The sequence below is a fragment of the Melospiza melodia genome, chromosome 1, assembly GCF_035770615.1.
Source record: "Melospiza melodia melodia isolate bMelMel2 chromosome 1, bMelMel2.pri, whole genome shotgun sequence".
In the NCBI taxonomy this organism is placed as follows: domain Eukaryota; kingdom Metazoa; phylum Chordata; class Aves; order Passeriformes; family Passerellidae; genus Melospiza; species Melospiza melodia.
In genome coordinates, this window is record NC_086194.1 from 14,322,150 (window position 1) to 14,335,082 (window position 12,933).

The following is a 12,933-nucleotide window of genomic DNA, read 5'->3' on the forward strand; positions in this document are numbered from 1 at the left end:
TGGGGAAACCTTAAAGCACCTCATAGTACTTAAAGGGGCCTTACGGTAAAGCTGGAGAGGGACTTTTTGCAAAGGCATGTAGTATGGGAGAAGGGGAAATTGCTTCAAACTCAAAGATACTAGGTTAGATATTAGAAGGAAATTCCTTACTGTCAGAGTGGTGAGGCACTGGAACACCCAGAGAAGTGGATGCCCCATCCCTGGAGGTGCTCAAGGCCAGGCTGGATGGGGCTCTGAGCAGCCTGATCTAGTGAAAGGTGTTCCTGCCCATGGCAGGGGATTTTAACTAGATGAACTTAAAGGACCATTTTAAACCAAGCCATTCCATGATTTTTATGATTCTTTGGCAAAACTAACAGGGGGATTGTTAGTAACACAAAACCAAAAGCTTTCAACGTTGCATTTTCTAAAGGAGACGGAATTCAAAAAATATATCCTAAGTTTAAGCTCCCACCAATGTGTAGACTTTTGCCTTATTGAAAAACAGATATTTTAATCAAATTTTTAAAAAGCTAAGTCTTCAGTGAGCTTTCTGATGTAATTTCTGGACAGTCCTGAACCATGCTGAGAAAAATATCCAGAATTGAATTTTGTTATTAAGATGCCTGTGTGAGTAAAATGATGTTTTATGTGACAGGGAAGAGAGTGCTATACTTTTACCTTGCTTCTAAATTGACTCTTAGGTTCAGTGCTCCAGGGGATTGAACTGTTCTGTACTTGGCTGAAGCCAGCGAAATCCTTGCATGCTGATGCAGATCTGCAAATCAAGCAACAAGGGACCATTTCAGATTAAAAAAAAAGAAAAAAGAAATGAATAAGGATAAAAGAGCTATGAGACCTGTTTGAAAATTGCCTAATGACAAATTCAAGTTGCTAAATAAGAAATGCTTTTTGTATCTTTGAAAAAAAATCCTCAGAAGAAATTCACGGTCTTTGAAAATGTGAGGTGAATAATAATATATTCAGGAGTGTTACAGGGAAAATGTGAAGTGATTAATACAGAGTTGTCTCCTTTCCTTTGTCTCAATATCAAGGGGGAACTGTGTGACTTATCTATAATACATCTCTGCAGAAGTCTTTTAGATCTCTAAACTTATAGGTGGAGGCATGTACACTTGGTTTTCTGCAGGGAAAGTGTGTCCCAATTTCATGTTTCCGTTGTCATTTTTTTTTTTTTTTGCGTTTTAAAATCATGCAGGACTTAATGACTTTTTTTCCCCTCATGTCTGTATACAGAATGAACTAACTTGTCAGATTAAAGGGAAAAGTATTTAAAATTCTGTTGCTCTACATTAGTTACAAGCAGGTGAATTCAGTGTGGAATCTATTTATAGGAGAACTAATGGATGTGCCTAACTTGACCTACTTTAGACTACTCAACAGAAAAAAACAAACACAATGTAGTTGTAGCACTGCCACGTAATCTGGTTTTTTCCTACCTTGAGAACAAAATAATGTTGTTGTTGCTGTGGCCTTCTAAATGCATATGTATATTTAGAAGCTTCTATATGTATATGAAAGATATCTATGTCTAATTTATATCTATATCATCTATATAAATATATATCTTATAAATGTATTTATATTTTTATCTTAAATATATGTGTTTATACTTATTTCCTGGATGCCATGGTAACAATCCATGTAAGGAGAATATTGTGGAGTTGTTTTAGTTCCACAAACATCAATTTCTCCATATCAAATGAATGTTTCTGGTCCTGAAATCCCAGAACTATATTACCTGACATTGTGGAGTAGGAAGAACTCAAGTTCTAAAAGAAAATTAGACTTCCTTTAGTAAAAGTCATCTCTGTTGTGAAAAAATTCAAGTGAAGCACCTTCTACCAAAGCAGGGGCAGTTTCCCCTCTGTGTGCAGGTATCACATGATTTGGCAAGGGGTCATCTACAGGAGCAGTGTCTGTATCAGTAACCACGATGAAAGGGAAAATAAATTGTCTATAAAGACATCAACCAGAGTGTGTTTGTTACGTGCCAAGTGCTACACTTATGTTGGTTCACCATGTGGGGATGTCTCTGTAATTGAGGTAATTCCTGCATTATGCAAGGTAGATGATAACCAGGCCTGGCCTTTGGGCTGAACTTTGCAGGGGAATTTGATTATACATTGACCTATAATCGTAGCCTTGTTTCAAGTAAGGCTGATAACTATTTCCTTTAAAGATACTTCCCATGGTTCTGACATCTAAGTAAGACTTTGAATCTATATTTAATATGAACCCTAATTTTTGTTTTACAATGGCGGATCTTGGTGGTCTGTATGTCAGTCTGTGAATCATATGAGAAAAGTATAAAATTTCAGAGATTTGAACATGGAAATATTTTGTAGATAAGCCTTATTTAAAACAAACAAAGAGCAGACTTACTTACACTTGTGAAACAGATATGTTTTGAATCCTGAGGAAAACCAGCAAATGGAACAAAGACTGTAACTAGGCAGTTACACAAAATGGACCCATTTTTAAGGCAACAATCAATTTGAGGTAATTTGTTATAGTTGCACATGGGTCTGTGAGAGAGTTACTTCTCTTTGTAATACCATGGACACATCTGTAATTTACTATTGATCAGATCTTCAGAAAGTTCTTTGGATGCTTCACTTAATATTAAAAGTGTGACAATCCATGCTTTATATATTTCAAATATGGAGCATGTGAGAGGTTAGTGTTTTATTGCCGCATCCAATCTTTTGGTTTATTTTATCACTGTATTTTAAAGATTAATTTTAGTGGGGTCCCCAACAGGCAGCACTATAAGTGCTGGGAAGCCTTGTCTGGTCCTGCCAAATCTTTTCTGGCTATTCTTGTTAGCTGTGGTTGGTTTTACTTATAAGCTGCTCTGTAAGTGAACTGTCTGACAAATTCATTATGTGATGAAATGCCTTGAGTTTTGTAGTTCTTCATATACTTGGCATCTAATAAAATGTTTAAAAAATAGGTTATGCAGTGCAGGTGTTACTAGGTGCTAAGAAAAGGAAGAGATGAAGCACATCTGGTATCTTTGAGCAAGAAGCATTTTGTGGCTTAGCGTCCTAAGCTGCTGCTGAGACATTTGAGATCCATTTTAATATTTCTGCTTTTCAAAGTGTCACATCCAAGAGTCTTATATTTGCCTTTGCAAGCATGTACTGTTATCCCCAACATGTTATTAAGGAAATGCACTTTTGAGTTATTTTTGCCACTGTCATATAGCAAGGTGGTGTAGGATATTAGAAAGGAACCCAGTATTGTCTTAATTTTAAATTTCTCTTTAATATAATAAATGTATCATCAAGGTATTTTTAAAGTTCAGTTTGGCAGCACTTTACCCATTTGCCAGTAAAAAGAAACTTGGGGCACTTATTCATTATCATTATATTATTTTGTAATATGCTATGAGTGTTGTAGTGGTGCACATTGTATGTGGACTTGGAGCTCTTGCAAAATGAATGCAAAAATACTTTTGTGCTCCAGTAATACTTGAGTTTTCTCTAAAATGTCTTTTAAATATGATCTGGTGGGAACAGCTACATATTTTTGTTATCCACTTGATACTTGCCATCTGTAGAGGAGCCTAGATGTATGGATTTGTTCTGGTAGCTATCGCTTTGCAGCACATCTCCTCCCTCTGCCTCCCACCCTGGACTGTCAGTGGTCCTGGAGAAGTCATTGAAACAACCCAGAGTGGGATGACCTCAGTCTGGAGAAAATAAACCCTGTAGTTTTCAGGCAAAGAGCAAATAGTCTGTGAAATATGATTACAATGCACATAGTGAAATGCTGGAGAATCAGTGGTGCTTTAGCCATTACTGATGGGCTTTTTTCTGTCAGATCCCATTTGGTGCTGTTTTCCTTGTATGGGGTTTCCAAGGTGCATGAGTGTTTGCAATTTTTGGCTAATAATTTTTCCCTTTTCGTTAATATTATTTTCTCTGCTGGTGGGCAGAGATTATTCAGATGCATGAATTAAGAAGCACGTTCGATCAACAACAGAAAAGCCTTTTAATGCATTTCTTGCTGTTTGTTGGTGAGCTATCACTGTAGGGACAGGCCCAGGATTTTCTTGACTGTGAAGAAGCGCAAAATGTCTCAAGTTAAATTCACTAGCAGGAGAGCCTTTTGCCTAACATACTAAAGCTCTTAAAAGGCTCTCATACTTTTCAGTGCAGTCTGCAATGCCTACTGTAAAAAGAATTAAGTGCAGCATAATCTAGTAAAAATCTTTTTACTGGAAGCTCTGCTACGTGGACAAGCAGTGTTTGTGTTGTGCTCCTGCCACCAGCCTGGCTTGCTGTGTGATTGAGGTGTGTGCCACCAAACCATTACAGAACATATGTGTGTCATTTCCGTGATGCATCACAGGTTGTTGAGCCCCTAAAGACCACTGACTTCAGTGATGCTCTAAATTAATACACACTACAAAATAACTGGGATATCGTAGGACTTGTTCAGCTGTTATTAGTATTGCCAGGTTTTTAATGGATGTGTTAAAAAGTCATTATGAATGAAAAAATGCTAGTTTTTCAAAATTGAATGAATTGTCACATATGTTTGCCAAAGGAAGGTTGTATCAAATGGTATTCATTGGCTCTCTGGTGTTCTGCTTTTTGGACAATAAGCAATCAAATTAATCTCTCTTTAAATCTGTACAAACATTTCCTTTTAAGGCACTTCAAAACAGAAATAGTGCCATTGTAAAGCTAACCAGGCTTAAGGCTCAGCTTGATCAGTTTAATAAATGGGAAATAAGAGATGATTGCCTGTGATAGCAGGGAATGAATTTGATATTCATCAGAGACCTGAGAAATCCCATCCATTCTGCACTCCTCTGTGTCTATATGATATCTATTCAGTGATTTGACTGAGCAAGGAAAATTTCATTTTAGAGCAGTGAGGCATATAAAAACTATGTGAATATTGTCATTTCCAATTGCAGGGTGACCATCCTGCAGAAGGACGTGAGTAACATAGGGATTATTGAGATGTAAAGAGAATATTAACTTGTATAAATATGTGTGTGTATATATATATATGCATAAGATTAAATAATTTTTGCATGCTTTTTTTGGTGTTTAAGCAGATGATGATTTAATGTAAGGTTTCTCTCTCCCTGTAATACTGATAATAGCAGTGCACCAAATACAGGACTGTTGTGAATTACACAAAGCCCTCACCTAATTATTTGTGCATTTATATGTATGTTCAAGAGGGAACATAGCCTATTTTTTGTATTCAATATTTTTTGGTTTTTCCCCATGTTGTCTTTGTAACTGCTCTTCAGATTTGATTGAAAATTGCCATTCTCTGGAGATTTGGCCAGTTAATCAAGAAGTGAGAACATTAGCACAAAAGCCTGATGCTGGTGTATTTGTGCTAGTTAAGACACAGGAAAAGAGGCCTCTTAGGAGCTGTTTCCCATCAAGTGTGATCATACAGAGAGAGAGAACCTACTTTATGTTGCAAGAACCAAACAAACATTTATGAAGCACAGCTGCCAGGAGACTAATAGCGAGTATGTCTCTTCTTCCATAATCATTACAGAGAAGTGCAGGAGACTAAGAGGGGAAATATGAAGGGAAGGGCATATTTCAATAGCAAAAGCTTAATTTTATTTGTGTCTTGGCTGAGGAAAAAAAAATATTTTCAGTAGCTTGTCATTATAGATGACCTGTCCTTCTCTGCAGTAAAATCTAAAGCACCTGTTGGGTGTTAGATCCTTTCAGTTTGGGATTTACAGGACTTATACTCCCTGTGCTAAAATTTAAAAAAGTTAAATGGTAGAAAACAAGCCAGTGTCTGATGCTCCCTGGGAACGTGAATCTCACTGTGATGCTCACTGAGGTGATGCTGTCTCCAGCCGGGTCTCGGGCCCCACAGCCACTACTGAGGGACTGAATACCATACTCATATATGGTATTAATACAAGATACCTAAATTAAATTATTACAGCTTATCAGTATTGTATCAACTCAATAATATCTGAAGTTTAAATTGGTCACATTCTTGAAGGAGAAATGTATTGAACAGAGATGAAGTGGGAATTTAATCTTCACTTTGAAGATGTTGTGGATTGATTGAAGGGAGGAGCTGATATTTTGGTAATGGACATTACAATTTCCAGTAAGACAGGGAAAACATGGCTGGTTTTGGGCTTTGGAAATGACACTAGGCAGCTTTCATTCAGAAATTTTCTGAGAAAATGTAATTAAAATAACTGTTTGGGTTCATATATATTGGTTCTGTTGGCAAGAATACTCCTGACATTCCTTAACTCTGCAGTTTTTGTAATCCTAGGTAGTGATAGAGAGACTGTCTTCAAAAATAAAAACCCAATTTGCAACTTTTCATATGTATTTCATTAACACTGTGCAGGTGAACTGTGAAATGGGCCTTTTTATAGGTAGAACTTTTAGCACTAATAGTCCATTTTGAGCAGTTAAGATAATTTTTCAGTTTTTGAGTCATTAATTTTATTACAGAACTTAGAAAAATAATGATTTCTTTTTATTTTTCAAACAGTGGGAAATTTTACACTGAGCACATCAAGATATGGAGAGGTACATTGGAAGAGATGCTTTAAATTTTCCTCTGTGCTATAAAGACGAAAAGATCTTTTAATTACTCTTATTTCAGTTTTGGAAGAAAAACACATTCATAGCTTTCATAGCTGTACATTAAAAACTGTATTTTTTTATGTAGCAGATATCAGTGGTTTTATGTAGAGAAAATAAACCTTCCACTTTTGGGAGCTTGCTTAAATTAGTTAATTATGAGAAATATCTGCATTAACATACATGTGGGTTCACAGAAACTTTCCTGCTCTGTTAAATGCCCTTTTCCTTGTTTACCTCATCCAGGTCAAATTTGCCTTTCAGGAGAAAACTGCTTTCCAAATAAATAAATAAATAATTGCTTGATGCAAAGATTTTCACAGCTAGTTAGTTACTTTTCGTAGTAAATCAGAATTTTAAGTCAAATCCCTCTGCAGGTGTCCAATTTTTCTCTCTGTTCACTTCAGTGTAAATCAAAATCTGTGTTATTTTGAGAAGAAAAGAGAGTCTGATTACTGTAATATTAAAGATTTTTAAAAGGGTACATCATACATCTGTTGATCATGGCAGTAGTGCTTTCATTAGGATTGTGATTGCTTCTCTAAGCACCTATTTATGGGCACATGCATGTTTCTGATCCAGATCTGTCTGCTGTCCAGGAAAAGCCAGACAGAGGCGTGTGGGAGCTGCTGTTCCCTAATTGCTTGGATAACTGACAGTCAGTGTGGTTCCAAAACTTGCTGTGTTTATGATTCTTGAAACAAAAGGCACAAAATGTAGATGTGATGGTGCCAGATAGCATCTGTTATACGTAGCTTTTGATTTGCAGTTTCTGGTTTGTTATACCCAGGACTGGAAGGTGCAGAGGAGGCAGCTGAGTTGGCTCTTGGCTCTGACCTGGCTGCTCTCAGGGTCAGGCAGAGGGATGCTCCTCTCCTTGGCTGCAAAAAGCCTCCAGAGCACCAGGGGCGACACAAGGAAAGCAAACAGAATGTCCAACAAATGGAGAGGCCTAGGTCTGGTGGGAACAAGAACCTGGTGGGAAGAAGGGTTTGTACAAGGATTTAGCTCAAGTGTTGCACAGGGGGCTGTGTCCCAGGAGGGCAATGAGGGCAGGTCTGTCAAGAGCAAGCCCAAAGGACTGCTGCAAACACTGAGTGGGGCAAGGGGAGTTCTCTTTACAAAATTAAAGTTGTCAAGAGGAAAGCTTTTGGGGCTAAAAAGTGATGAAGTGTAGGATCCAAGTGTTACTAAATGAATGATGCTTACATTGCATGTATATAGATGACTGCTAAAATGACACAGCATAAAGCCAGATATTGATTTTTTGGCAGAGGTATATCTACAAAAAGACAGGATGTTATTTCAATCTCTTAAGTGTGTGTATATATATATATATATATATAATATATATATGTGTGTGTGTGTGTGTGTGTGTATATGTGTGTTTATATGTATGTATATACTTCTTGCATATTTGCTTGGAAAAACCACACATGAAAATTTACCAAAAACCATATTATTAACAAAGTCATGTTCATCTGTGATGACCTTTTGTCACAAGGGAGATTCAAACTTGGGTTTCATCAGCAGCTCTGATGAAAAGAATCCTCTTTAGGGTAGTAATAGCTTCATTGCAATAAAAATACATGGTTTTCTACAAACAGCAATGTCCCTAACTTCAAGCCAGGAAACCCATGGTGACAGTGATTTGCAAGATGCTGTATAAAACAAGGTGTGGAATACCTCTTTTCAGTATGAAACAACACCAACTGTTCTGATTTTCCTTTATAAACCTTTTTGCGTGTTACTTTAGAATTGGCAGGGAGATTTGAATATTTATTTAATTTTAAACTTAATGCAGTGATACATATAAAACTTCAACTGAAATCAGTAAATACGCATTTCTAGGCAGGTTCAAATGCTGGTTAACCTTTGAAATGCATTACTTACCTTGTACTTAACAGAGGGAGATGACAATGAGGTGCATGTTAATGCCTCTTGAGACACAGGATCATCAATCTTCCAAGCAGCTTGGCCTCACCAAGTGTGCTGCTTTCCAGGGTGCAGAAGGCATGTCCATAGCCCATGGAAGCCTGGTGCATCCAGCCTCCTGCTTTTGCGGATTCCCTGTGGAAATCTCAATTAGACATTACCAACTGTCTTTGCCTGCCTTTAACATTTCTTCAGTACTTTAATAAGTTGTCTGACTCTGTGTGCTAAATTCATAACCTATCATGTGTTATTTCACTGACCTGATGTCTCTGGCTCTGTGTTTGAAACCTTCTGTTCCCACTCTGTAATATTTTCTTTTTGATTACATGGGTATTTAAAAGTATAAGCTTCCAATAATTAAGATACACATAAGAATGGGTTTAGAGCTTCTTACTGGAAGTCCTTGAATTACCCTGATCTAAATTTGAAAGTACAGCATTCACAACTTTGACATTAAAGTTATACATTTGGTGAATAACATATGTACTTTTTGGGAAGTGAAATTAAAAATAAAATAAATTGGTTAGCATTAGAGCCTCACGTAGCTCTTTGATGTCAGCCTTCTCTGGCAAGCTATTAATAAAGGCCGTGATAAAATGTTTAAAAAGCTCTTGGTACTTCATGGAATTACAGAAGCTGCATTTTCTTATACTATTTTTAAGTTTTTGCAAATGAGCTTCAGTGATCTGCCCTGTGTGCTCAGTCAAGCCCCCTGCCCAGGGAGAGCCTGGGAGGAGTTTCCCCAAACACTGCTGACCATCAGCTGATTTTGTGCTTTGCTTGTCAGCCTTCTAAAAAATGCTGACTGTGATAGCTTCTGTAGCATGGCTTTTTAACTGTTGTAGAATTATGATATAACACTGGCCACACTATAAATATCATTGCAAAAGTATTTAAAGTGACAAAAGAAATTTAGAACAGTTTCAGACAGTTGTGGAAGCATTTCCATTGCACGTGTCGTAACGCCAATAAACGTTACTAAAATGAGTTAATAAAATTAAATGTATGTTTAAATAGTTTTGGGGTTTTTTTAATATCTAGGATGAAGATCGAACAGAGGAGGACAACAGCAGAGTTGAGCCTGTTGGACATGCAGACACTGGTTTGGAGAATGCTACCAATTTTTCCCTGGAGTAAGTTACTGGCAGAACATATTGTTTTAATGAGACTTGAGATTGAACACAGACTAGTGAAGTGCTCAGAATAATATGAGCGATACTTCTCTTAAGAAAGTGGGGCAATCTTTTTAGGTCATGTGTCATTTTGGTTTTAAAAAATGGATCTTTTAAAAACAGGTTTTAAACAGTTTAAAAAGCTTGTATTAAAGATGAGCATTGGAAACTTGACATTTATAAGTGCTGATGCTACAGTAGATTTTCTGCCTCAAAGAATATGCTTATTTGATGGAACTTTGAAAACTTGACAAAAGGAATAGGGTCAGTGCTGTTACAAATAGATCAACAGGCAAGAATTTCAAAGGGGAAAATCTTAATTCCAATCACTAGTTCACAGTCTCTGGGAAGATGTGTCACAGTCACAAGTTGTGTGGTCACTACCCTCATACTTTCGAATGGATCAAAGCTGGTGTTGTGTTAGCTCCACCTAATTTAAAAATACAATCACTGAATGATATTTTATGTAGTCAAAAGATAGTGCAAACTTGACCTTTTGCATTTCATTGGAAAGAGCTGATCCATACCTTGTTATGGAGTTAATGAGAAAATATCCCTTCTAGCCTTAAATTAAATCTTTTAAATTTATTAACTTAAATTTTAGATAAAATTAAATCTTCTACTCCTGTTATTTTTGAATTAAATTATGAATTAGGGACAGAGGTTTTAAATGTTAGATAAAGATCATGGTGACATCTATTAGGCGGTAGAACGTGCATTTTACTCAGTTCCATTTACAAAATCTGTTACTTTGTAAATTCCAAATGCTGTTTCCTAAATAGAATTTGCAGAACTTCTGTCAAATGCAATGCTTCCTGGTGTTGCTTTAAGTAACTTATTGACTTCTCATCATATGCTACTTCATTTATGTTTTGTTTTCATCTCATACTTCTTTGCATGTTTGTTTGAAGCAGTTGGCCCAAACTCCTGAGAAAATCAGAAAGCCAGATTGAAAGAATCTCTCTTAGGAAGCTATAATTTCCTCTTTTTTTCTGTTCTACAAAATTTAACATTTGAATTTGGGATAGAATTGTATTTAAAAAAAAAAGTGTAAGAAAAATGAGTGCAAGAATGTTAAGTGTGTATTTTGAACAAATGAAAAATGACTGACTCAACACTAGAACAAGCTAAATGGTGTATGCTGGATATCGAAAATAAGTGGATTTTTTTTGAAATTTAAGCCATTTCCATTTAGGCAGTTCCAGGTGCGTCACACAGATTCTCACTTGTTCTCTTTCTTGGCCCTTAATTTTCTTCTCAGCTAATAGCAGACTCAGAAGAAAGTTGATCATAGTGAATCACAGGCCTACCAATAGCAAACAGTGTCTTTTAGAGCTCCCTTCGGAGGTCAGAGGAGTTTCTTGAATCCTGTGAGCTCCTTTGCCCACTAATTAATGACAATTTAGCCTTAACATACAGTGAGAAGGAAGTCAGCCTGTACAGAAAGTGCACATGGAACAGCATGAAATGCTGTATTGATCTCAGTCTTAAAACATTGATCCATGTCTGAAAAATAACATGTTTTTGGCCGAAGTCTCTCAGCTCTCCTGTTGTTGCACTGCTTTCTTGAGTTAACAGTGACAATAAGGATAGAGACCTTCAATTCATGTTTAAAAATCAAGATAAAAATTCAGACACCAATTGAGGCATACAGCAAATGTAAAGGCTACCTTAAAAATAGAAAATTTAATGTAGGTCAAAATAAAACAAACTGTAACCCAGGACTTGTGTTGACTTCCCAACCATATGTGGTCTGGTTATTCTCAAATTACAGATTAGGAGCTGCAAGCTTTCATGATGGGCCACCATATGATCAAGAGCTTATTGAAGGAAGTAGAAAATCTTTTACTGCTATCTCAGGGAATTTGTCTTGCTCTTCGCTTCATTTTGAGGTTAAGTTTTATTTGTATGCCTATGAGGAACAAGCTTTTCAATGATCTGTTTGTATATATATCTAGTGCCAGGAAATACGGCAAAAGTATGTAATGCTAGAGAGAAGCATAAGCTGCAAATTTAGATTGTGGCTTCTGTTCAGATCTCTCACTTCCAGTTTTACTGAGAGGTTTGGCTTTTGTATATTATTTTCTCATTTATGCATTTACAGCTCTTTATGGTTCATGGGCTATATTCTACCTTTCCAGATGTGGGCATGTTTCAAATACATTAATAGTTTTGGTCTAAATCTATTTCTACAATTTTTACATGTCTCTTTCTGAACCTCTACTTTCTTCTGCTGCTTTTTTCCTAACTACAGCAAAATTTATAATTGAAAACTAGATGCATGGTTGCTTCAGGGGACGTCTGGTTGGTTTTGAATGTTACAGTTAAAACTTACTTTAGAAACTTCACTTAGTAAGGAGATGCAGGAATCTTCCAGTAAAAGAAATGAAATAACAGTAATACAGATTAATGTGTTTTTAAACTGGAAGGATTTAGCCAATTAAAAATTTAATAATTCTCATTTGATTATGAGGTAGTTATGGGAAAGCTAATGTAAAAAAATTAGCATTGGCTCTAAGATAAAAAAGTAAAGCATGTTAATGCTATGATGAGCTTTTAGGTTTCTGAGGAAAAATGTGTGTGGCATTTAAGGTACTTCTACTCAATGGTGAGTTTAACTTTAGAATAAGAAATAAAGTGATATGCATGCAGTGATCATGATGAGACCTCTTTTTATGTATTCAGCTAAATTAAAAAAAATACTATATTTTTCTTGGTTCTATTAATTGAAGTTTTTTTGATGATTGGTCTCCTTTCATGCCATCAGATTAATCTTCAGGTACGTAGTGTTCAACAATGCTTTCATCACCATGAGTTGGTTTCTGGAATGGTTTTGTTTTTCTGTGTATGTTTGTGTGGGGTTTTTGGTTCCATGTTCACATTCCTCATTGGTCATTGTCTCACAGTGATATGGTAAAGCTCGTCGAGGTCTCCAATGACGGCGGGCCTTTGGGAATCCATGTAGTGCCTTTCAGTGCCCGAGGCGGAAGGTAACGTATCGTGTAGGATTTTCTTTGCATTGTAATTTGTTGTGCTTTCTCTTGGTTCTGCTAATTTTTGTGTTGTGTGCCTTTGCCCTCTGTAGAATATTGTCTGTTTTTCAAGAGGCAGTCTCACTGGTTAGGAAAGGAAGAAATGCAAGTTTGCTGACTCTGTGCTTGGAGTGGACTCTATAGTTCAAAGGCTTTGCTTGGAAGGAGTTAGAATTGGGTGTTGTA

At 36.5% G+C, this 12,933-nt stretch overlaps 1 protein-coding gene across 16 annotated transcripts in view; it reads left to right on the forward strand.

The window, feature by feature from the left end:
- Positions 1-12,933, forward strand: part of PARD3 (par-3 family cell polarity regulator) — a 444,307-nt gene that overhangs the window by 216,407 nt on the left and 214,967 nt on the right. For 15 of the 16 annotated variants that reach the window (XM_063148480.1, XM_063148541.1, XM_063148508.1 and 12 more), the window contains 2 exons: positions 9,585-9,676; positions 12,622-12,705. In XM_063148480.1, the coding sequence (XP_063004550.1) occupies positions 9,585-9,676; positions 12,622-12,705 (176 nt within the window). The remainder of the gene's footprint in view (positions 1-9,584; positions 9,677-12,621; positions 12,706-12,933) is intronic. The other variant, XM_063148534.1, reaches the window with a different exon arrangement.